General features: G+C 48.9%; 1 protein-coding gene across 1 annotated transcript in view; it reads left to right on the plus strand.

The window, feature by feature from the left end:
• LOC144828760 (uncharacterized) overlaps positions 1 to 26,936 on the plus strand; it is a 198,546-nt gene that overhangs the window by 64,090 nt on the left and 107,520 nt on the right. Inside the window, exons 4-5 of the mRNA XM_078687248.1 lie at positions 45 to 200; positions 1,360 to 1,545. Coding sequence (XP_078543374.1) covers positions 45 to 200; positions 1,360 to 1,545 — 342 coding nt within the window. The remainder of the gene's footprint in view (positions 1 to 44; positions 201 to 1,359; positions 1,546 to 26,936) is intronic.

Here is a 26,936-nt window from a genome sequence, read left to right on the forward strand (position 1 = left end):
TTATACTACTTTAGTTATGAGCTTTTATTTTTTTAATCTCCCAGGTCTGCTGTGCCACCTAGATGATCAATGTATAAGTAACCCATGCCACAAAAAGGCAATCTGTGACATCAATCCAGTGAACGGCCGTGTCATCTGCTCCTGCCCTCCTGGCCTCACTGGTGGTGCTTGTGACCAGGATGTTGACGAGTGCTCCATAGGTAAGTTAAAGTGGTCACCCCGGAGCAGCTCTCCCTGGGCTGGCTCCGGGTTATGCCATGTAAAAAAGGTAATTTTAATGAGAAGTATGAATTTGTGTTGATCTTCGTACTGCTATCTGACGTATTCATTACATTTAGTTGGCAAGTGAAACCCATAGTTTAGGGACAGCTTGAGTTCTTGCCATGGCTCTTGAAGTAGACAGTTATGGGAATTGATCTGCTTGTTTTACAGGCTTTGAGTTGTCTTCGGCCCTGGCCTTGCGGACCCCAAAGAGCAGAAGGACCATCCTCATCCATCCATGCATGCCTTAGCACCAGAGTCTTACTAACTTTATGTAGCAGCGTTTATATGTGAGAAGAATGCTCTTGAGGTTGAAGGTAGAGGTGTACTCATTCTGGAAGGTTGGTAGCTCAGTTATGGACTAGGATACCTTAAGCAGGTCAGTCTCGCACTAGAGCAGTGCAGGTTTGTTGGGAGCGTTGGTAGCTCCTGCAGCTGTGGTGTCCACAGTACTGTATTTTATCTGCTGTGAAGTGGTGATGTTGTACGATTGAAACACCGTCCAGTGCAAGAGCGCTGCTCTCCTCTAGAGACATCCTCCAGGGGAGCAGACGTACACCAGTAACATCGGCTGTGTTTGGGTTTCCAGAATCGTGTCCTTCATAGTGTTGAGCCAGAGAACGGCTGAGGAGTGGCGCAGATTGGGAGGACGCCAACATATCTTGTGTGTTTTAAACAGCATCATAGTGTGTGCAGGTATGATTTGAAGAGTTATAAACTTGAGTCCTGAAGGTAATCCTTCATCTGTAAATTGTATGGGGAATCGTAGGCGCCAGATCTGCAACAAAATTAATCATTCATTGATTGGACCCCTTTGCCAACTTACCCACAAAAGCTTGAGCAGTGTCTGTTGCTTCATGCCAGACAAGATCTTGACGTACCAGATCCCCATCCCTTGAGAGCCTCATATGTGGGTCAGAGACCGCTAGCTAATCAATGAAAGGCCCTCCAGAGTGACCCTGCCATGTCCAGGTGAGTGTTCAGAGATTAGTTTAAGAGGGCAGACGGTCAGTCCCTGGAGGGTGCTATTGTTTTGGTTGTAGTGATGAAAGAAGTTGCTGCCTCCTTCAGCAGATGGTCTTTTCTCCTTGTTTCTAGGTGCCAATCCTTGTGAACACTTTGGAAAGTGTGTAAATACACGGGGCTCCTTCCAGTGCCAATGTGGAAAGGGGTACACGGGTCCCCGCTGTGAGACCGACATTAACGAGTGCCTGTCCATGCCGTGCCAGAATAATGCCAGCTGCGTGGACCGCATTGGAGAGTTCACCTGCATCTGTATGTCAGGTAGGATATAGTGTCTGCTAGGGAGCGTCAGTGTCTCAAGACTCTCAGCAGACAACGCTGCTCATCTCTATGACATTCTGCAAATTGCAAGCACACTCGACTGCATAGGAGACTTCGCCTGCATCTGCATGTCAGGTAGGATGTTGGGCCCGATTCATAGAACTAACTTAAGACAAAATCCTAAACTTACTACCATTTTGTTATTCACAGAAGGCACTTACTCATTTTGGTATTCACAGAAGGCACTTACTCATTTCGGTATTCACAGAAGTTAGGAGTCCTAACTTTAGGACTCCTAAATGCCTTCTGTGAATACCGAAAGTCTTAAAATTAGGATTTTTCTCAGTTTAGTAGTAGTAAAGTTAGTACTCCTAACTTTCGGACTCCTAAATGCCTTCTGTGAATACCAAAAGTCTTAAAATTAGGATTTTTCTCAACTTTACTACGACTAAACTGAGAAAAATCCTAATTTTAAGACTTTCGGTATTCACAGAAGGCATTTAGGAGTCCTAACTTTACTACTACTTAATTAAGAAAAATCCTAATTTTAAGACTTTTGGTATTCACAGAAGGCATTTAGGAGTCCTAAAGTTAGGACTCCTAACTTCTGTGAATACCGAAATGAGTAAGTGCCTTCTGTGAATACGAACATGGTAGTAAATGTAGGATTTTGTTTTAAGTTAGTTCTGTGAATCGGGCCCATAGTGTCTGCTAGGGAGCGTCGGAGTCTCAAGACTCTCAGCAGACAACGCTGCTCATCTCTATGACAATCTGTAGATTGCAAGCACACTTGACTGCAATGGAGACTTCGCCTGCATCTGCATGTCCGATATGATTTTTTTTTTATTATGTTTTTATTGCAGAGTTAAAGACAAAACCTCCAATCAAGTCAACCAGTACATCCTTGACCCCATAATGCCCAGTAGTATCCACACAATTGTACACAGCCTTTTCGCCCACATCCCGGAGGCTGGGAGGCGTATCATAATTCCGGCATAACGTCACGGTAACCTTCTCACAGGGACGTCTGGTCAACAACAAAACATAGTATCTGCATTTTCTAACCAACAAAACCTCCCCCCCTCTCGAAGCCCCGCCTAGTGTAGCTGTGTGGCCTATATGGGCTGCGTCAATATCAGCTGTGCCCTCCATGGTGGATCCTTATCAGTAACCTCCCATTGTAGCTGTTCGTGAAGTCTATCGAGGACCATTACACCCACTAGTCATGCGCAATCTGATATGTAAGGATCCCCGCTACTGGCTCCCCACCTAGTACCACAGCGGGACTCCAACACCTACCTATCTCCCTCCACCCCTCCGACTGCAGTTGATGTGGGCAATATTCATGGGATTTGGCTCTAGGGCTCTCTACCTGCCAAAGTCAGCTTATCGTACTACCAGGCTTCACTCTACCTCACTCTCTGGTCGTTCTCGCTCTCCACCTGACGTGAGGTGATCACGCAGCGCCTGCACAATCGTCTCCCAAGCTCTCGCTGCTTCCAAACCCTTCTCATTACCTGTCTTAGTGGCCTGCCGCATTCTCACCACACTCTCACATCCGGACCATTTTAGTAACTCTTTCGACCATCTCCTAAAGGAGGGGCCCTCCTTGGATTTCCAATGCCAGGTAATTTCTCTTTGGGCCAATACGAGTCCCAGATCTATACATTTACTCGTAATTTTTGTCCGCTTTGTGTGTGGGAACCACAGCAGCAGGCACGTCGCCATGTCGAATTCCACCTCCCTGTCAGTCACCGTGTTCAGAAGTTCTCCCACCTCGGTCCAGTATGTTCCTAATTTCGGGCAAATCCATAAGAGGTGATCCAGCTCCACCTCCAGCGCTGAGCACCTTGGGCACGCTGCGTCCTGTACCTGAAAATATCGTTGAATCTTCCCTGGGGTTAGATAAGCCCTATGGAGTATAAAAAAATGCACCTGCTGGAAGCGGGCATTCCTGCTACTCTTCCATGTCCTTTCCACTATATGGCTCCAGACCGTGTCCGCTATCGGTTTGCCCACACTTTCCTCCCATCTTTCTTTGAGGGTAGTCAGCCGCTCCAATCCTTCATACAGCATTCTAGAGTGAAGGCAGGTCACCGCCTTAATCGTTCCTGCCGCCATCACCACATACTGGCAGGCCAAAGTTGTGTTCAGCTCCGTCAGACCCCCCTTCCAATATTTCCGTATCGCTGCTACCACCGCCGCATGCAGTAGGTAGTGTCCATCGTGGAGGCCATACTGGTCCCGCAGCACCTGGAAGGGGACCAACAATCCGTCGACAAATAAGTCCCCCACCATCTGCAAACCCAACTCTTCCCACTCCCGCAGCGGGGACCAATCGCCTCCATGCGGAAGCGCAGTCAACATCCCCAACGGGATCTCCGGTGCGTACGGGCGAGTTGCTTTCGCCCTCCGCAGGCTTCTATTCCAGCTGGGCCGGAGTGTCCTCTCTTCTACCGACAAACCTTTCAAATCTAATTTCTGCTGCATAATTATGTATGAGAGGACGTGACGCTGTGTGCCGGACCCTCGTTCCTGTTCCGGGCCTCTAAATTCTCTAGCTACATTTTGCGTCAATACCTGTAACTGGGCAGCCAGGTAATACAGTTCGAAATCGGGAACCGCTAACCCTCCCTCAGGTTTGGGCCTCATCAGGGTGTTCAATGCCACCCTACGCCACCCGCGCCCCCAGATAAAGTCGATAGTCATTGACCTAAGATCTTGAAATATCCGCTGAGGGATCCAAATCGGTAGGGTACGGAAATAATATAATAATCTCGGGAGAGCCACCATCTTTAGTAGTGTTACCCGGCCCTGTACTGACAAGGGAAGGGAGGCCCAAAAGGCCATGCAGCCTCTCAGAGCTCTTACACAACGGCCTACATTCCCTTCCAGCAGATTAGCGGCTTTGTGGTAAATGCGGACGCCCAGGTATGTAAAGCATGTATCTTCCCAAACCACCTCAACGGTAAGAGGGGGATACCGCGCATTCGCCCGTAATGGGAAAACGCATGTCTTATTCCAGTTGACCCTAAGGCCTGAGTGCTTGCCAAAATCCGACAGCATCCCTACAGCTCCCTACAGCTCCCTCCAGCGCCCTCTCTGTGTCCTCCAGGTATAACAGCAAATCGTCCACGTATAACGAGATGTAGTGAGTTTCCACTCCGTAGACAATCCCTTCATACCACATTCCCGACCTCGCCCGTGCTGCCAGCGGTTCCATTGCCAGTGCGAACAACAGGGGGGAGAGCGAGCACCCCTGCCTCGTTCCTCTACACACCGGGTAATCCGAAGATATGACTGACCCCAATCGCACCCTGGCCGTAGCGGATGAGTAAAGTACCCTCGTCCACCGCCCAAAACCCTCTCCTAGGCCGAACTTCTCCAGCATCCCATCCAGGTATCTCCATTCAAGGCTATCAAAAGCTTTTTCTATGTCTACCGATAAGACCGCTGGCAACTGGTCCGACTCCGATACACCGTCAAATATCCTGACCAGACGGCGAGTATTAATGGAGGTGTTTCTAGTCGGAATAAACCCGGCTTGATCCCGGTGTACCAGCGTTGTCATGTGTGGCAGTAGCCTAGTGGAGAGGATGCGACTCAAAATTTTATAATCCACTGTCAGCATAGACAGAGGTCTGTAAGACGTCACATCAGAAGCCTCCTTGCCAGGTTTTAGCAGCGGTACCACCAAAGCCTCCCTCATCGATTGGGGCAGGTGTCCCAGCGTCATCGCCTCAGAATACACCGTTACCAGCCTGGGCGCCAGGACATCAATATATTTAGCATAAAATTCAATCGGTAGGCCGTCCACCCCCGGCGTCTTATTCCTAGCCATCTGTTTGATGGCCACCCGGATTTCCGACAGTGTGATAGGGCCCCCTAGCTCTTTCGCGATCTCGGCCTGCAACACCGGTAGACAAAATTTTGCTAGGTATTCCCCTATCTCAGGAGCCTCCACTTCCAGCCGACTCTTATAGAGATTCCTGTAATAGGATTGGAAGCGCAGCACAACTGTAGCCTGTGAGTAAACCACCTCCCCGGTTTCTGTTTTAATGTTCATGATCGGGGTGCCCCTAGGGTCCGGATTGGCGAGTTTAGCAAGGAGCGTTCCCACCTTATCCCCCTCTGCATGTATTTTGGTGGCATACAACTTATAGTCAAAACAACGCAAGCGCTCCGTTTTCGTTGCAACTAATTCTTTCGCCTCTAGCAGTTGGTCCTGTAATTCCGGTCGCTCCGGCCTACGCTGCTCTAGATCCCTCAGTACTCCCTCTGCCCTTTCCAGATCAGCCACAACCGTCGCCCTTTCATTCGGGAACCTACCCATGCACACACCCCTCACCACCACTTTCAGTGCATCCCATTCAACCGATCTCGTGGTAGCAGTACCATCGTTCTCAGCAAAGTAATGCTCGATTCCCTGGAGGACCGTGTCACTAAACACTGGATCCTCCAAAGCAAAGGCTGCAGCCTCCATGAAGGAACCGCCGATCTCGCCTGCTGCCACTGCATCGTCATCAGGAGGGGGTTATGGTCCGAAAGGGTTCTGGTCAGGTATTCAGTATGTGCTGCCATGGCTGCCAAAGGGCCGCTACACAAGATGGAGTCTATCCTAACGTGTAATGCATGTAGTGCTGAAAAGAAGGAATAATCCCTGACTTCAGGATGCTGTTCTCTCCAGACATCTAGGAGGCCCCACCTCTCTTGCCAATCTTTCCTATGGGCGGTGAGCCTACGTACTGGGGAGTCAGACAGTGGGGGATGTGATCTATCCAGTACAACATCAGTAATCGAATTAAAGTCCCCTCCAAGGATGATAGGGCCCGCCAGAAAGTACGCTAGCGAGCCGGACAAGCTGTCAAAAAACCGGGCCTGGTCAAAATTAGGGGCGTACACACTACACAATATCACATCACGACCATACAATCTTCCCTCTACCACCACAAAACGACCCTCAGGGTCCACCAACTGGTTCGTGGCCTGAAAGGGAATCCCTGCCCTCACCCATATCAGTACCCCCCTGGCGAACGCCGAATACGTGGTGCCGGACACCTGGCCATGCCACCTCCTCTGCAATGCAGCACATTCTTGCTTGGTTAGATGAGTCTCCTGCAACAGTGCAATCTGGACACCTCGCCTCACCAGATGGGCGTGTACCTTGTACCGTCTAGACATAGTTCTGAGTCCGCGAACATTCCATGTGAGGCATTTCAACTTAGGTAACGTTCCCATTGCCACCATCACCCAACCAGTTGCTCATAATCAACCCGCTACCCACATCACTGCAGTTAATCCCCCAACTCAGAATACCCCAACAAACTCCCTCAACCCCACTCCCCAGAACAGGACCTAACAACACTGTATCAGTTCCCATCCAAACCTGTAACACAACACACAATCCACTATCCTGTGGTCGTCACCACAGAAGGCCTTAAGGGCCACGAGAGGGGTAGTCAGGGCCGACCCGGAGCAGGCGAGGCCCTCACCCCGAGCCCTTGATCCCAGTCATCAGTTCAACACAGTACCTGCCCATCTTCAGAGCACCAGGGCAGCACACTCCAACAGGAATCAAGAACACAGGTTCCGTAGGCAATGTCATTCGTTAAATAGACCATCCGCCGTTTGTGGGGTAACCGCTGGCCCCCCGGAGCTATCAACATCAGAAGCGTCTCCTTTAGATTTGCCATCGTCCACATCGGAGTCCGAATCCAGTGAAGTTCTCTCTTGCTGCGAGCCCGTGATGATCGCCGTTGCAGCAAGTGCCCCCCTCTTGTCCGCCGCCATCTGTTCCGCCTGCTGCGCTCTCCTGAGTTTATCCTTTTTGCGGAGGCACTGTGATTTCCGCACCTTGACCAGTGGCAGCCTCTCCTTACCCCCTTTACCTTTACGGTTCGTTCCAGCATGATACAACTCGAGCCATGACCACACCTCATCAGGGGTTTGAAAGAACTGGGTCGTGCCATCTATGATCACTCGCAGCCTTGCCGGAAAGAGCAGAGAATACTGTATGCCCTCATCTCGTAGTTCCTTCTTCACGGCTAGATACGAGGCCCTGCTTCTTTGGACCTCCTGCGTGTAATCAGGGAAAACCGTGACCGGGCTGTTGTCCACTTGGAAGGGGCCTACAGAACGTGCTCTTTGTATCAATAGGTCACGATCCTTAAAGTGCAACAGGAGGACCACCATCGGTCTGGGAGGGCGGCCCTGCATAGGCGGCCGGGCCGGGACCCTATGTGCTCGTTCGAGAGAGAAGAAGGGGGAAAGCCCTTCCGGGGCCACAACCGTTGGAAACCAGTTCTCCATGTACGCTACTGCGTCATCCCCCTCAATTTTCTCCGGAAGGCCCACCACCCGCACGTTATTCCTCCTGTTGCGGCCTTCGGAGTCCTCCGCTCGCTTCTCAAGCGTCGCCAAGCGACTGAGGATGTCAGATAGTTTATGTTCTGCGGTTACCACCGCCGGCTTCAGTTCTTGTAGCAGCAGTTCATTTTCCTTTACCCTGTCCTTGAGTTTAGCGTGATCTGCCTTCAAGAGGCCAAGCCCCGTGGCCACTTGCGCTATATCCTGACGCAGGGCCTCCTTGGTTGCGGTGATCGCCTCCAAAATCCCATCCAGCCGCGCAGTCAGCCTCCGTTCCTGTGCCGAGCTCTCCGGGTCAGTACAGGTTCCACCACCTGCCTCCGGCGTCTTCGCCCGTTCCTGGTCTTGGTGCAGCATCGATCTGCTGCCGTCGGCGGCCATCTTGTTCTCCGCGGAGATCGTCCCGGCGCCGTCTCCGGGGACTATTCTGGCCCCAACAGCTGTCCGATCAGCGGAGAAGGCCCCCCTTGTCCTCCGTTCGCCCCGTCGTTCAATATCCCCTCCAGAGGCGGCAGCCACCTCCAAGAGTCAGGTCTTCCGTGACTATCGGGCCCTTACCGGCTATCAAAGATGGCCGCCCACTGTCTTGCACTCCTTAGGCCGTAGGGCCCTCGCAGCCACAATGCGGTGCACCTCAACCCCAGGCCAGGGAGGAGCAGAATCCCATTCGGGGGCACGAAGTGTTCAGTGGTCCTCACCCGGAGCAGTTCCACGCTTAACCGAACACGCGGCTAGTTCTGGGGCTTTCCTTTGAGCCCTCTGGACCCCGACTCCCCGCAACTGCGCGTTCACCGAGTCCTGGCGCCATGCGACGGGTGCCTAGGTCTGCTGCTTCTTTTCCGTCCCGCAGTGCTTCCCCTTGAGGTCGATCACAGCGGTCGACCCCCCGACCGCCAGCAGCCGCTTTGTCGTGGTCGTCGCCGGTGGGCCACCTCCGCTCAGCTCTCCTAGGCCCAAAGCAGACGCAACCCATCCACTGCGGGCGTCAGAGGTGCACGCTAGGCCGCGATGTCCTCAACTCCAAGCCTACGCACTAGGTGCCGGGGGAGGGGCGCCCCAGTCCAAGATCTCCGGTACGGCAGGGACTAGTTGTTCCTATGATCAGCCAGTCTTCAGCGGCAGGGGCCACCTTCCTCACACCCCACTGCACCGCGCTCAATGCCGTGTCCCAGCTACGGCGCCGCTCGCCTCGGAGGGCAGCTCTCTCAGGCCCAGGCTGCCGCCATCTTGAACCCGGTACGCAGCTCTCTAAAAGTTCAAGATAGGATCTGGGCACTATCGGCAGCTCCTTGCCGGCCCGTGTCAACGACCTTTTGTTCCCCTGGTGCTCCGTGCAGGGCCCCCGTGCCGCAAGCAGCCCGGGTGGGTCGTTTTCAGGATGTTCAACGGGATCAGGCACGGAGCAGCAGGTTCACGCCGCCATCCCGATCGGCGTCCAAGCCACGCCCCCCTGCATGTCCGATATGATATAGTGTCTGCTAGGGAGCGCCAATGTCTCAAGACCCTCAGCATACAATGCTGCTCATCTCTGACATTCTGTAGATCGCTAGCACACTCGACGGCATTGGTGGTGCCACAAGGCTGTCAACTTTTAAAGTATAATAATAATAATAATAATAATAAGTGAGCTTGTAAAGCGCCTGGTTACACTCACTAGTGTGTCCCCGCGCTACAGTCAATCGCCCTGTCTGTATCAGTAACTCTGAGAAGGCTAAGTGATGAAACCTATATATGGAAGAGCCAGGTCTTTACGCTTTTTCCAGAAGAACTTTTCTGATGGTTCCATCCGGAGAGCTGGAGGGAGGGCATTCCAGTGCTTAGCCGCTAGGTAGCGGAAGGATTGGCCATCCTTTCCCACTCTTTTAATTACTGGGATCTTAGCCTGTCCCGTTCTCTGGGACCGCAAGGCCTGCGTAGGAGTGTAGGGGGACATTAGACTATGTAGGTAGCTAGGTTCATTTCCCTGAAGGATGCGGTGACAGACACATAGGGCCTTAAAAAGTATTCTCTCCCTCACCGGGAGCTTGTGTAGGTCAGCGAGGGCATTCTTGGAGGAAGCTCTCCTGGGGAGCATCAGAACAAGCCGGGCTGCCATGTTCTGAATGCATTGTAGTCTCTGAACACTCTTACCACTGGCTCCTAGGTACAGAGCGTTCCTATAGTCCAGGCGGGAAGTCACCAACGCATGGACCAGTGTTTTCCTGACACTAATGCCGTATTTCACAATAATGTCTGCCAGAGGGGCCATGTAAAGATTAAACAGAGTAGGGCTAAGTATAGAGCCCTGGGGGACCCCTTAAGCCAACCTAATGCTTAGAATAATAAGGTCTTTGGGACACTTGGAAGCTTCTGTCCTGTAAAAAGGATCTTAGCCACTTCAAGGCAACCCGATTGCGTAGGGCATAGTAAGCTGTGCTGGTTAATGTGCGTTGTCAGTTGAGCGTTGACCACTTTTTCTGCTATTTTAGAAAAGTACAGCAAGAGCAATACCGTTTGTAAGTTCTCCAGCTGACCTGCACTCCCCATCCGGCTTCTTTTTATAGGGGATAACCACCGCTTCTTTCTACCTTTGTGGGACTACGCCTGAATCAAAAAAGTGTTTAAGGAGGTGCCTGATATAGGGCTCTCCCTCAGGGCTTTTGGAGTCGTAGGGTCACTTGGTGAGCTGGACTTAATGCTCAAGGCCGTGGTTTTGAGATCGTCACAGGAGGGGAGGTTAAATTCGAGAGGCAGAGTGCCTCCTCCATATTGTACACTCTCGTCCACTCCGAATTCCCATTACGTGCCTCCTCCAGGAAAGTGGTATAAATCCTTGCTACCTTCTCTGCGAAAAAGTCTGCTATCAGGTTGCAAGACTCCACTGAGTTGCTGTTTGGAGCTGTGGTTCTGACAAGTGATGATACGTCCTTAAAATTTAGAAATAGCTCTAGAAGAGTTTTTGGCCTGCTCTATCTTAATGTTGTAATAAGAGGCCCTAGTTTTCCTTATGAGCGAGTGGTAGTGTTTGAGACTAGTTTTGTAGTTGGTCTTTCTCTGCTCTGAAAAGTCTCTTCTCCAACTTCTTTCCAAACGCTTGCATGAAGTCTTAGCAGTCCTAAGATCTTTGTTGCATCAAGGGGCAGATTTTGCCTGTCTCGGCTGTGCACTAGTGGACCATGGGACAGCTCTATCTAGTGCCTCAGTGATCTATATCATTTCCTCCCGGTGATCCATCCTACTGAAGGGCGTGATTGAAGTTAGCTGCTGAGAATCTAGCCCATTTCCTCTGCAGTCTCCCTGCACTTGACTTCTTCAAGGGTGGAGTGTTGGGTATCATAGTTCTAAAAGGGATCCTATAATGGTCTGTCCATGGGACTGCGGTAGGGTGCTCAACCATTAGCTCCCCCAGTTGGCAAAAATTGGATCTAATAAGTGGCCAAGTTGGTGGGTAGGGAGGGAGGATTGCAGCAGCAACTGTGACGCGGCCAGTTCTTGACAGAGCTCTTGGGCTGCGGTATTATCCATTACGTGAAAGTGTAGGTTCATGTCTCCTAACACCAGCACTGTAGACTCCCGCCGTGCCGGTTGCATAACTTGTTCTCTGAGGCTAGATGCAAGCTGGGTGATAGCGCCTGGTGGTTGGTAGATTAAGAAAACGTTCGTAACATAATTAGTGTCTACCGTGATTGTATAGAAACCTGCCTCGCTGGCTTCAATTGTCACGGATTCTAGGGAGCATTGTACCGATAGCTTATGGATAATAGCTATCCCTCCCCCCTGTTCACTTGACGATCCAGTCTAGCGATCCTATAATTCAGAGGGAGGGCCTCAAGGATTTCAGGCGCAGAATCCTCATTCAACCATGTTTCATTGAGAAACATGAAATGTGACTGATTATCAACAAGATGGTCGTGAAACTCATATTTATGCTTGTTGAGGGATCTGCAGTTAACCAGTATCATTTTAAATTACTGCTAAATTGTGGGGTCAGCTTCTCAACATCGGAATAGACCCTAACATAGTATATTTCCTAGCAGATCTCCATAGGGACCTTACAGCAACGGTCCGTTACGATAGAAAGGGGAACTGCACGGAAAAAATGAGTATTATCAATGGTGTGAGACAGGGGTGCATTCTTGCTCCCCTGCTTTTCACATTATATATCAATGACTTAGGTAAAGCTTTGGGTGTAGTTTGCAAGGATATCCCGAAGGCAGGGAAATATTTACTGCCAGCCCTACTGTATGCGGATGACGCTGCCCTCCTAGCTAGAACTGGAGTAGGACTCCAATGCCTGTTGAACTCTTTTTATGTTTTTATGGATAATCTTGATTTAAGCGTTAACTTTGGCAAGTCCCAAGTTATGGTAGTAGGTCACAAAGCAAAGTCCCAAAAAAATGTGATGTCATTATTCTGTAATAGACACAAGTTGTCACGAGTTTCCAGATTTCCCTATTTGGGGGTGGTTTTTGACGAAGGCTCAACGTGGCATCCTCAAATGGTAGAGAAAAAAATTTCCTTGGCACGTTCGATTTCGGCAGTGCTGAGCTTCTCCCGTAAATTAGGGGTGAAGCCCATCGAGGCAGTACTAAAAGTATATGCTGCCAAATGCACCGCCATCGCCATGTACGGGGCCGATTTGTGGGGCTTTAGGCCAGTCACATTGCTTCAGGTTATAGAGGACAATTTTTTAAAAACACTTCTTTCCCTTCCAAGATCCACTGCAAGCTACATAGTTCATCAGGAATGTGGCGTGGGTTACTTGGAGGATAAAATCGCCATGGCCCCCTATTAAAATGGTTGGCAGTCTGGCTAAACCCAGAGCTTGAGGTGAACCATGAAATTTTAAAAGATTGTTTATTGCTGGATCACTGGGAAAAGATCCCCTGGTTGAAGTATGTGCAACAAACATGTGAAAAGCTGGGACGGCCCGAATTGTTTGATAAACCTTTAAGCTTGGTGAAAGGGGATTTGAAATGGGTCAAGAATACTTTTTTGCTGAACAGAGGAATGGACAGAGAGGGCAGAGAGCTGCTAAAACCCTCTGTTAGGACCCACCAGCTGATTGTTTCACTCGGCCCCGAACCGGAACTGTACCTTAAAGTTGTGAACAATGCCAATCATAGGTACTTGCTAACGAGGTTCCGATTGAACAAAATTCATCTTTTAATTTCTGGCCGCCCTGTCTGGACCAGGAGCATGGACTTAGATCTATGCAATTGTGATGGCTGCTCAATCATGGACACTGCTCACTTTTTGTTCTTTTGTGATCACTTTAAGGGTATTAGATTAAAATGTATCATACCACTGTTAAAAGGAAAAGGTTTTAGGCAAGTGAAGCCAGCTTTGTTGTACCTCCAACTTTTGACAGAAATATGGGTCATTTATAACGTGGCAACATTTTTAACTATAGCAGTGAGACTTGGCAAAAAGATCGCTTGGTCTTAGTGGACTCTTCATAAATATCAACTACCGTATGAATTTCCCAATCAGGTTATCAATGTTTATGCTGTTGTTTTTAAATTCTTGCCACTATGTACTGCATATCTTAGGGGGTATCCCCTGTTTTGTATTTATGTTGTATTTTATCACTTATCATGTAGCCTGGTAACTTGTGGACCTTTTAATGCTTGTACACTTTTATGGTTTTTGTGATTTAAACCGAATAAAGTATCTTTTGACTTGACTTGAAATTACTGCTCATTTTTAGTTTGTTTCTGGTTTATCGCCATCGTATAGGGACAGTGACTGCATTTCTTCGTACTTGATCCCATCTGTATACTGTACTTACATGAATCTGGGATAGGGGGATACATAGTGTGTAATTGCTCTGATGTATATGTCTGAGTAGTTAAAAAATGGGCAGGGGTTCTGGCCTCAGGCCCCGAATGGCTGCTTGTCTTTGGCGCGCCGGTGGCGCACGCGCTCTGCGTTACGGCTGTGCGTCCATTCAGGCATGCGCGTTATGTAGATTCCTCCCGCTTCCACACTAGACTGCTAACTGCAGTCCAGACTGTGAGACCAGAAGTGCTTCACTTCCTTCCCCAGCCCTCCGTTCAACCGTGAGTTACCATTAAATTAAAAATTTGACTTTCAGTGAGATTAAAAACAAACAGGATTCTCCTTGGAGATAGTGCAGATTCAAGCAATTTTTTAAAAAAGCGCTTGTATTCACATTCGCTGTTGCCGCCACAAAATGGGTCGCAGCAGACACTGCCACTGTCTGCCTTTTGCCGCTTAACAAAATCTTTTCCAATCTGTATTTAATAGGTATTGGTGATTTATAAAATTATTCTTTTTAAATGAAACCTATCTTGCATATCCTAAACGTATTTCCTTTTTAAATTCATCTATACCCACCTGCCAATGGCTGCAGTGGCCGTGGATAGCATTTGTTGATGATTTGATGCTGCTCAATTGCAGTTCAATATCCTTGGTTTCATCCTGAAAGAGTTGTACTCACACCCATTTCAAAGCTTGTTAAGTGGGACTTAACACAGACCCAGCTTAAAAACCAACATTCAAACTCAGAGGGGATGCCCAACAGTGCATGCATATAATCTGGGTATGGGTACAGTGACCACTGAAATAGGATTGACAAGGTACTGTCCCCTTTATTTTACTTTACTACCAGGCACACAACATGGCACTAAAGAGCCACTGTAAGTTGGGAGGTAAAACCCAAGCCAGTGCAGAGATGGAAAGCTCTGTCTGGACATAAGGCCATTGTTGGTATCGCAGTACTGTTCCAAAGCTTGTATTGCGAGCAACACTCGCTCTGAACTTAGAGCTAAAGTGTCGCATAAAGGTTCCCGCAGAATATTGTCTCCCTTTGACAGTCCGAATCCTGACAGCAGTGTCCAGGAAATATATGAACTGATCTCCGTTTGATCGCTTTGCAAATCTCATTGATTGGAACATATCTGGGAATGGCAACGTTGGCTGTTGAGGAACTAAATGTCTCTCAGCCTGTCTCAATTGTATCACGTGGCCGTCTGATAGCCTGTGATTCTACATATATTGGATGCTTAGATGTTGCCAAGCATGAGTAAACACCACCAGAGCTCTCCAAAATGTTGTTTCTCAGTCACATTGGTCTTTTCAAGAAAGTTCTGAATATATACAAGTCTGTGATGGAGGTCAGTGCCTTACACCTTGGGTAGGAGACGAAAGTCTATGGTGACACAAGTCTGTGACTAGGACGTTGCCTTCAACTTTGGACAGTAGACAGCAGTCTATAGTGACACAAGCCTATGACGGAAGACGCTGCCTTCCAACTTAGTTAGGAGACGCAAGTCTTCGGAGACACAAGTCTATGCTGGAGGACTGCGCCTTCCATCTAGGGCAGGAGACACAAGTCTATGGAGACAGAAGTCTGCCATGGAGGACGATGCGTTCCACCTTGGGCAGGAGACAGAAGTCTGTGATGGAGGACGGTGCCTTCCATCTTGGACAGGAGACACAAGTCAATGGAGACACAAGTCTGTGATGGAGGACGGTGCCTTCCATCTTGGACAGGAGACTCACGTCTTTCATGGAGGATGATGCTTTCCATATTTGGCAGGATATACAAGTCTATGGTGACACAAGTCTATGACAGAGGACGGTCCCTTCCACCTTGGGTAGGAGGCACAAGTCTATGGTGACACAAGTCTGTAATGGAGGAGAGTGCCTTCCATCGTGGGTAGGAGACACAAGTCTATGGTGACACAAGTCTATGAAGGAGGATGGTGCCTTCAACCTTGGGCAGGAGACAGCAGTCTATGGTGACACAAGTCTATGATAGAGGACGGTCCCTTCCACCTTGGGTAGGAGACACAAATCTGTTGTGACACAAGTCTGTCATAGAGGACGGTGCCTTCCACCTTCGGTAGGAGACACAAGTCTATGGTGACACAAGTCTATGAAGGAGGACAGTGCCTAACATCTCGGGCAGGAGACAGCAATCTATGTGACAAAAGTCTATTATGCAGGATGATGCCTTCCACCTTGGACAGGAGACAGCAGTCTATGGTGACACAAGCCTATGATGAGGAGGGTGCTTTCTATCTTGAGCTGGAGACACAAGTCTATGGTGACACAAGCCTATGATGGTAGATGGCGCCTTCCATCTTGGGCAGGAGACTCAACTCTATGGAGACACAAGTCTGTGATGGAGGACTAGGACTGTGCCTTCCATATTGGGCAGGAGACACAAGTCTCTGCTGGAGAAGGGTGCCTTCCATTGTGGGCGGGAGCACATATCTATGGTGACACTAGTCTTTGATGGAGGATGGTGCCTTTCACCTTGGGCAGGAGACAGCAGTCTATGTGACAAAAGTCTATGATGAGGACGGTGCCTTCCATCTTGGGCAGGAGACTCAAGTCTATGGTAACACAAGCCTATGATGGAAGACAGCACTGTCCATCTTGGGCAGGAGACACAACTCTATACACAAGTCTGGGATGGAGGACAGTGCCTTCCATCTTTGGCAGCAGACACAAGTCTATGGAGACACAGGTCTATGCTGGAGAATGGTGCCTTCCATCATGGGCAGGAGACATATGTCTATGGTGACACAAGTCTATGATGGAGGACGGTGCCTTCCATCTAGGGCAGGAGACACAAGTCTATAGAGACAGAAGTCTGCCATGGAGGACGGTGCGTTCCACCTTGGGCAGGAGACAGAAGTCTGTGAAGGAGGATGGTGTCTTCCATCTTGAACAGGAAACACAAGTATATGGAGGCACAAGTCTGTGATAGAGGACATGCCTTCCATCTTGGGCAGGAGACACAAGTCTATGATGGAGGACGGTGCCTTCCGTCTTGGGCAGGAGTCAAAATTCTGTGATGGAGGACGGTGCCTTCCATCTTGGGCAGGATATTCAAGTCTATGGTGACTCAAGTCCATGACGGAGGACGGTGCCTTCAACCTCATGCAGGAGAAAGCAGTCTATGGTGACTCAAGCCTACGATGGAAGATGCTGCCTTCCACCTTGGGTAGGAGACACAAGTCTATGGTGACACAAGTCTCTGATGGAGGACGGTGCCTTTCACCTTGGGTCGGAGACACAAGTCTATGGTAACACAAGCCTCTGAAGGTGGACGGTGCCTTCCACCTAGGGCCAGAGACAGCAGTCTATGTGATAAAAGACTATGATGAGGACAGTGCATTCTATCTTGGGCTGGAGACACAACTCTATGGAGACACAAGTCTGTGATGGAGGAAGGTGCCTTCCATCTTGGGCAGGAGACACAAGTCTATGCTGGAAAATGGTGCCTTCCATAGTGGGCAGGATACTCATGTCTATGGTGACAAAAGTCTTTGATGGAGGACGTTGCCTTTCACCTTGGGCAAGAGACAGCAGTCTATGGTGACACAAGTCTATGATGGAAGACGGTGCCTTCCACATTGGGCAGGAGACAGCAGTCTATGGTGACACAAGTCGATGATGGAGATTGTCTCCTTCCATCTTCGGTAGGAGACACAAGTCATTGGAGACACAAATCTGGTGACAGCTGTCCACATTGGGTAGAAGACACAAGTCTGTGATGGAGGATGGTACCTCCACCTTTGGTAGGAGACACAAGTCTATGGTGACATAAGTCTATGAAGGAGGACAATGCTATACACCTCGGGCAGGAGACAGCAGTCTATGTGACAAAAGTCTATGATGGAGATTGGCTCCTTCCATCTTGGGTAGGAGACACAAGTCATTGGAGACACAAATCTGGTGACAGCTGTCCACATTGGGTAGAAGACAAAAGTCTGTGGTGACACAAGTCTGTGATGGAGGATGGTACCTCCACCTTTGGTAGGAGACACAAGTCTATGGTGACACAAGTCTATGAAGGAGGACGGTGCTATACACCTTGGGCAGGAAACAGCAGTCTATGTGACAAAAGTCTATGATGGAGGACGGTGCCTTCCACCTTGGGCAGGAGACAGCAGTCTATGGTGACACAAGTCTATGATGAGGACGGTGCATTCCATCTTGGGTTGGAGACGCAAGTCTATGGTGACACAAGCCTATGATGGAAAACGGCACTGTCAATCTTGGGCAGGAGACACAACTCTATGGAGATACAAGTCTGGGATGGAGGACGGGACCTTCCATCTTGGGCAGCAGACACAATTCTATGGAGACACAAGTCTATGCTGGAGAACTGTGCCTTCCTTCGTGGGCAGGAGACCCATGTCTATGGTGACACAATTCTTTGATGGAGAACGGTGCCTTTCACCTTGGGCAGGAGACGGAAGTCTATGGTGACACGAGTCTATGATGGAGATTGGCTCCTTCAATCTTGGGTAGGAGACACAAGTCATTGGAGACACAAATCTGGTGACAGCTGTCCACATTGGGTAGAAGACACAAGTCTGTGGTGACACAAGTCTGTGATGGAGGATGGTACCTCCACCTTTGGTAGGAGACACAAGTCTATGGTGACACAAGTCTATGAAGGAGGACGGTGCTATACACCTTGGGCAGGAGACAGCAGTCTATGTGACAAAAGTCTATGATGGAGGACGGTGCCTTCCACCTTGGGCAGGAGACAGCAGTCTATGGTGACACCAGTCTAGGATGAGGACGGTGCATTCCATCTTGGGTTAGAGACACAAGTCTATGGTGACACAAACCTATGATGGAAGACGGCACTCTCCATCTTGGGCAGGAGACACAACTCTATGGAGATACAAGTCTGGGATGGAGGACGGAACCTTCCATCTTGGGCAGCAGACACAATTCTATGGAGACACAAGTCTATGCTGGAGAACTGTGCCTTCCATCGTGGCCAGGAGACACATGTCTATGGTGACACAAGTCTATGATGGAGATTGGCTCCTTCCATCTTTGGCAGGAGACACAAGTCAATGGAGACACAAATCTGGTGACAGCCATTCTTTTAACTTTATCTTGGGGGACCCATGAGCCTTTGTCATCGAATAATACCCCTAGGTATGTAAAAGAGGTGACCCTGGACACTTCCAACCAATTACAAGAGAACGATTTCTCTTTCCTAATATTTTTACCATTTAACATAATATGTGACTTCCCAGTTTTCACAACCAAATCCAAGGACTGCATATAGGCTCCAAAAGCATCCAAAACATTCTGGAGACCTAACGCCGTACGAGCTAGAAGGACAGCATCGTCCGCGTATAGGATGACCGGTATTAGACACTCTCCTACACGCGGGATATCCGGGGTCGCCTCCAATATGGATTTGTCCAGGGCATTAATATATAGTATGAAGAGTAAGGGCGCCAATATACACCCTTGGTGAACGCCCTATTCTTATTTAAAATACCTGGTGCATTTACCATCCTGGGAAATCCTAACCGAAAAATAAACTAAACACGGCTCAATACCCATTTCCAACAGGCTACTCTGCAGCTTAGACCTGTTAACCGGGTCGAACGCTGAGGACAAATCCATGAACGCCATGTGCAGAGAGCCTTCTTTAGCCACAGTATACTTACTAATTAGGGGGGACTCACAATACCGCAGGCAGAGGCTCATCTTCCACACCGAGGATTCTAAGGGCAGTTCCGCCCACACGGCTCGCCGCTCCCGCTTCGCGGGAGCCGCTTCGCACAGGAGTGCGCTTCCAGTTAACCAACTGCACCTGGACACTTTAGGCGGAGGTAAGGGCGTGAGGCAAGGCGTGGGCTGCGAGTGTGCAGGGACTCCAACATCCAGGAGTCCCTGCGAGACCACGGACTGACCATCCGGTCCGCTCTCCCCGCCGGCCCGCCCCCCGCCCGCCTGAGACTGTAAAAGGCGCTTTCCCTTGCCACTTGTTGGGACTCACAATACCGCAGGCAGAGGCTCATCTTCCACACCGAGGATTCTAAGGGCAGTTCCGCCCACACGGCTCGCCGCTCCCGCTTCGCGGGAGCCGCTTCGCACAGGAGTGCGCTTCCAGTTAACCAACTGCACCTGGACACTTTAGGCGGAGGTAAGGGCGTGAGGCAAGGCGTGGGCTGCGAGTGTGCAGGGACTCCAACATCCAGGAGTCCCTGCGAGACCACGGACTGACCATCCGGTCCGCTCTCCCCGCCGGCCCGCCCCCCGCCTAACACGCCCACTATATCACGGCACAACACTCCCGCAGCGCGGGACGCAGCCCGGGGCGAAGACCGGGCAAAGAGCGGGCCGTTTGAGGCCGTTCGAGGACGGCAGAGAACGGCCCTGGCCCACCCCCCCTTATTGCCCCAAACCTGCTTGTCATTGTATCACCGTGCTGAGACAGGTTAGTTGAAACTATAGACCCCTATTCAGCAAGTCGAGTGACGATTCAAATAACATTGTAAACACAATGAGTAATAGGATGACACGTAGCAAAGCTTCCAAAGGTGGTTCACAATTCAGTGGTCCAATGGACGACTTTATCACCCGCACAAACTTAGCCATTGATGAGGAAATATCCAAACTTCAATCCCGGGTATCCCTAGAATTGGTAGCTGCACGTAGGCTGTCTGAGGTAATCGCCCTTTCGAAAAAATCATCTTTAGGACACATAGCCTCTGCTGTCACGCCAGTACGCTCCGCTTGTCCAAATAGTATTACCACCCAGGTTGATTTACACCAGCCCCCGATCAATTTCAACCTCACTCCGCCCTTAGAACAACCATGTATTATAGAAGAGCTAAGTCTCTCTGCACCTTCTCACGTCCAGACCCCCATCCCTAATCCCTTTTCCCAAGCATTCCCAAATACTTCTCGTGTCAGTGGTGCACAACCCAAAAGAAAACGCCAATCACGCTCAGCTTACTTTCGTAAAAAGGCAAAGGTTGCAGCCTCCCATCAGCTCACAGTGACCAACGCTCAGGCTTGTAATGTTTTCCCTGAGGGTTCCCCGCGCACGCAGTCATTATGCCAAAGTATGGGAGAGGGTCCAGCCAACACAACTCCAGCAGACAATGGGGGGGCACTGGTACAGGACCAGGGAAGGAATGATAAGGATTTTATAGATCAAGTCTGGGAAACATTAAAAAAACTTCTCTCACCACTCGACTTAAGATTGTCTAGGATTGAAAACAATCTACTCGAGATGGAGAAGAGCATTATTGCTCTGGCCACTCTCGGCCTGAGAAGCCTCGAAAACCAGGGCGTGTCCTTACCTGACCCACATTTGTCAGCAACTGTTTCGCAAGCTGAACAGCACCCCCCACCAGTACCTGTTGCTGTAAAGCCTGTGCCTAAGCCGAGGACTGTGGCTGTGGACCAAGCTTCCATAACCACTAATCCTCAGGCTACCAAACCGCAGATTCCCCCACGGAACCCTAAGCCTCAAAAAGCAAATCTAAACCTGGTAGCTCCCTCCAGACTCCATTCTGCCGAAATGCAGGGTTCTCGTCCAAAAGATAATTTTAGAGGAGGTTATATAGATCTTCCTCCAGAGGCCAATGACTACGTGGTCGTGTTGACAGGAGTCCCTGTGATCGGCACTGCCCAACGCGAAAACCACTGGTCATTGAAAAACAAAACTATGCATTGGCTTAACGTCAACAGACCGATTCCAAATGGCATCAAAAGCGGAGTGATGATGGTTCGTAGAATACCCTGGGTGGGCCCAACTAAGAAATCTAAGCAAGGGGACTGTGTAGTTGTAACTTTCGAAGACCCACACACGGCGCACCATGTCTGTTCCTGGCCAACTAGCGAAGATTCCCTAGTTGTACCAAGGCCACTATCCTATTTCTATCCCCCACGCCAAGTGAACACCCAAGTGGATAACTGGTCCTTGGTGCAGCACCATCCTTGGAACGCCCACCCCATGAGGCAAAAGAACAATCTTTTGCACTGGAATGGGCTCTCAACTTACAATAGATATGGAGGCCTGGAGGAGGTCGATTGACTTTTTATGTTCCCAGTATGCCCACAATTAGTAAAAGTATCGTCTCCACAGGTTATAGACATAGTTGGAAATCCGACCAACGGCCCCCTAACAATCCATGCTGGGCCTCTGACTGTTTTGCCCCGGGCCATGGAACCAACCAAAATGGCTCTTCTAGATCACATAAGAGTGGAAACGAGGCCAGATAGCCCCTGTTTGATCTCCCCTCTTCCTGTACATTCCAATCCCATGGAGACTGACCTGCTTGTTAGCGTTGCCTCTTTAGGCGATTCTTCATTGAAGGTCTTATGTTGGAATGTGGCGGGCCTTGCACGCAACTTTGACAACCCGGAATGGAATACTTTCCTGGCTCCCTTTGACATTTGCTTGCTACAGGAAACATGGTGCCAGGAACCTAGACACAGAGTGGGGTTCTCGACCTTCTATGTACCGGCTGTATGCCACCAAGGTTCTAAAGGACGTCCATCCGGGGGTCTTCTTATCTGGACCAACATTGCACTAAACCTCAGTGTTTCACAAAGGACTACCGAAACACCCGACCTTCAATGGCTAACACTGCGTTATAAAGGAGGAAGGAAACTAGAACTATTTAATCTTTACTTAAGGGGCAACAAGAATAGAGGATCTCTAAACTCTTTAGGCCTAAGTAACAACCTGTCTGCCTGTGACGCCAACTCCCTCGTCCTGCTGGCAGGCGATTTTTACTGCTGTTTTGAGCCTTTAGCCAAAGAAGACATTCTGGACATCAATGAGGAGGATAACAGGAGGGGCATCCCTACCTTGAACCTTGAACCGATCCCCAAATGGACACAAATGGTGATCGATATAAATGCTCTTTGCATGGAGTTTAATTTAAGAGCAACAAACGGACGTTCCAAATCAGATCCCATGGGTGCCCATACATACAATAGGACGGGCCACTCATCCAGAATTGACTTTGTTATGCTCAACTACAACCTCTGGCCATATCACCAAGACATGGAGGTTATAGAGACCTGTGACAGTGACCATAACCCTCTCGCTCTAACCATCTCTGCCCCCTGGCAATCTGGGTCCCAAGAAACTACCACCCAGTTATGGAAAGCTTCACATGAGATTCTTCCATCCAACTGTGGCAGACGTCTCAAATGGGCAAGAGTCTCAGCGGACGAGGCTAGGATGACACATGCCGAAACCATCTTATCAAAGGCTGAACCTAGGCTTGACTGCACTAATAGCGATGGTAAGATGTTTTTATCGTTATTTACGGAGACTGTCACGGCATTAAGTGGGCTGTTCATCGTCCCCAAACTCAGCTTCAGAACTGCTTCAAAGGGGACCCTGAGAACAAGTGAAAAGTGGTTCACAGCCAAATGTCGACTTGCTAAGGGTAATCTTGTTGCTGCAGTAAAAGGAAAAGTCCAAGCTACCATCAGGTCTGCAAGGCAACTTTATAGGAAAACTGTGACTGAGGCTAAGCGGACATATGATTTCAATTTTTGGCGCGACCTAACGGAGGCGAGCACAAGGAAAGATGCTAAAGGGTTCTGGGACTTGCTAAGATCGAGAGACAAGCCCATTGATCAACAACTGACTTGTAATATCCCTGGTGTTGCCTGGGTTGCCCACTTTTCCAAACTGTATTCGGCTCATACAGGGCCTTTGAAACTAGACCCGCTTTTAAGGCCCAGTTCCACAGATCTCCTACCAAATGAAGTCCCATTTACCACCTTGGAAGTAGAGAAGGCAATCAGGAGTACTGTTTCTAACAAAGCGGCAGGCCCGGATGGGATCCCGGGCGACCTGATAAAAAATAATCCCCCATTCTGGAGCAGACTAATTGTTGCCCTTCTTAATGAGGTTATGTTGGGGGGGTCTTTCCCGAACTCTTGGAGGGGGGCCGAAGTAGTCCCCATTTTCAAGAAAGGTAGCAGGGAAGACCCAGCTAATTATCGCCCCATCAGTTTGCTGGATTCAACGCAAAAGATAGCGGGGAAAGTGGTATTGGGCAGGATTCTGGAGTGGGTGGAAGAAAATCAGATATTGTCTGATTTCCAAGCGGGTTTTAGATCAGGGACAGGTACCGTCGAGCAGACATTCCGCCTTTTAATGCTCTATTGGAAGGTAGTGGTGCTAGGAGGGGGCAGTTTGTACTTAGTCTTCATAGACTTAAAAACAGCCTTCGACCTGGTTCCAAGAGCGTTATTATGGAAGGTCCTCGACGAGTTAGGTCTACCACCTTACCTGTTGGCCTTGCTGATAAAATTTCATGAAAACAACTTTGCCCAAATCAGATGGGGTGTCCAGGGCGAAAAAACCCCGTGTATTCCAGTAGACAGGGGCGTCCGCCAGGGGTGTGTGCTTGCCCCCACTCTGTTTTCACTTTACGTAAATGGAGTGGTGGAGCACCTTCTTCAACATCCTGCAGATGCACCATCCCTGGCGGGTAGGAAAATCCCGACGCTCCAGTTTGCGGATGACACCCTCCTGATTTCGAAATCACCTGCAGGCATACAGTCACTACTTTCCAGCTTTAAGGCCTTCTGCGACATCAAAGGACTGACCATAAATATCGGCAAGACCAAATTTCTTGTCCTCAACCCGCCTAAGAAATCTGTTAAACCCCCCACTCTTGACTCCGTTACATTAGAACGTGTCAGTGAATTTGACTATCTAGGCATACGTCTTTGTGATAGTATGAGCTGGAAGGCCCATCACCAAAAAGTGTTCCTAACCCATAAGAGGGTAGTTGGTGCTCTACTTAAAGAGCAGCGTGCTTCCTCTATAAAACCTATTGGGGCACTTCTTGATATTTATAGGGGTAGGGTTGTGAGCGCAGCACTGTATGGTGCAGAACTTTGGGGTACCCAGAGAGTGGATACTTTGGCCCACCTAGAAAATAAATTTCATAAAGATCTGATGCGGCTACCCCAGAGCACCCCCACAATCCCCATCTTGCTTGACGCAGGTACTCGTCCAATCTGCGAGCAAGCTAAATTACGCCCCTTACTGCTATGGTCTAGAATCTGGAACGTCCCTGAGCTCCACAGTTATGCAGATGCCCTAAAAGATGTACTGTCCTTACCTGGCTGGCATAAGATCGCCTGGCTCAGAGAGGTCAAGAGGGCATTGTACAAACTTGGTCTAGGAGCTGAGTGGGAAAATAAAACAGCACCTCCCAAACAAGAACTGAAGAAGGCATACTGGTCTTGGGTGGATAGTGAGAGACTAGCTAAATCAAATCATCCAAAATCTGTTGCAAATTTCTTAATGGTTAAAGACATCCCCTCTAGAGAACCATACTTGGATTTGATTCACAGCCCACATGACAGGGCATTATATTTTAAATTCAGGGTTGGGGTCTTACCTCTATGTCAGTTTACCTCTACCTGGAAACCACCATTGCAAACTGTACCGCACTGTCCATTCTGTGAGTTAAAAATTGAATCTGTTGCACACTTTTTATTTGAGTGCCAAGTTTATATGGCCCCTAGACGGAGGTGGTTGAAGCCTCTTTGTAGGAGCCTGGGAACTCGCTCACATCTGGAAGCTATAAGAATATTGCTCTCAGATACAAGACCCTTTTTTGCTATTTGTCTGGCTAAATTTCTAGGCTGGGCTTGGAGCTTAAGATCTGCCAAACAACTGATGTTACAGTAGAGCGTCCCTTTTTTCATTTTGTATAAATGTTATGTTTCTTTTGTGTAAATATGAATGTCTTAACGGTATTATGAATTGTAAAATTGCTTTGTTTCGATTATTGTTTTTATGCTGTCATGTTTTGCTTTTATGATATGTTTCTATATCGAAATAAAGCTTTACTACTACTACTACTTACTAATTAGTAGGTGAAGGTAAAGGCACTGTAACATGGTGCTTCTGCCTTGCCTGAAACCATACTGCAAATCGGTTAGAATCTTATTATCGAAAGCCCAGTCTGTAATTTTAGCTAAGACCACCTTGCCCAATATTTTTAATGCCAAATCAATCAGCAGTATAGGTTTATAGCACCGCGGGTCCCCTCTCTGACCTTTTTTAAAAACTGGGATGATAATAGATTGGCTCCAGGATGCTGGGAACCCATGAATACCGTAAGCATTAAAAACATTAGCCAATATTTTTGCCCAAAATTTAGGTTCACATTTGTATAGATCTGCAGGGACTCGGTCAGGTCCAGGAGCTTTATTACAAGAAGTCTCCTTTTTTGCTCTCTCAATGTTCACCTCACTAAACACAAATGGGGCTATTACCTGTCAGGGTGGTGGACTGGCAGGGGTGGACGGTAATACAGTGGAGCCATAGATTGCCCCAAAATGGGCTAACCACTGTACCTCTGTAATGGTACACTCCTGCGCATCGTTCTCCAAGGTGGAGAAAAAGGAGGCATTAACAATAGCTGAGAATCTAGAACTATCTTTTAAAATCTTTACAGATAAAAGGACATTCCAGGCCTCTGACTTAATCTCTGTTTTTTGAAAAGGCACTGCTAACTTATATTGCTTCCGGAGTCTCGCTATCAATACCCTATCTCGGGGTATGCTTTTCAGAGCTGACATTCGTAAACGGTGGGCTCGTGAGCACTTATCATCAAACCACCTTATTCCACGATTCCCTTTAATTTTGGTGTTAATAGTCAGATCCGTTGCAATCTAACTACATGTACCATCAAAGGCTTTAAGGATCAGGTCCTGTGGGTTAGAGGAGTCAGCGCACATTGCAAGATTCCCTTCAGCCTGCTAACAAAAATCAATAAAAAAGGAGTTAGGCCTTACTTTAGACTTCTTGAGCCTTCTACCCTGATCGCACATTTCTATGCCGTTTGCTCCGTGGTTTATCCCGCCCGAACCCAAAATGCTAACATCAATGTCCAATACTAAAATGACAGGGTTATGGTCGCTATAGGGAGACCACCTAGCATTATAAAAAACGACTTTGTCTAACCACCTGGGGGACAAAAATATATAATCAATAATAGTGTATTTACTCTTGCATTTAAACGTGGGACACCGCTCTGATTGGCTAAAGAAACTAGGTTCAAAAAGATCGGCTTCGGCCAAAAGGTCCTCTAGGGCCTCCTCCCGAGATGAATGTTCAAAGTGAGGAGTCACCGAGTGCCTATGTCCTAAATGATCATCAATAAAACAATTTAATTCACACAAGTGTACATTAAAATCGCCCATTAGTAATATATAATGAGAAGTGGATTGCTTTAGCCTATATTCTT

This window comes from Lissotriton helveticus, chromosome 1_1 (assembly GCF_964261635.1).
Source record: "Lissotriton helveticus chromosome 1_1, aLisHel1.1, whole genome shotgun sequence".
Taxonomy (NCBI): domain Eukaryota; kingdom Metazoa; phylum Chordata; class Amphibia; order Caudata; family Salamandridae; genus Lissotriton; species Lissotriton helveticus.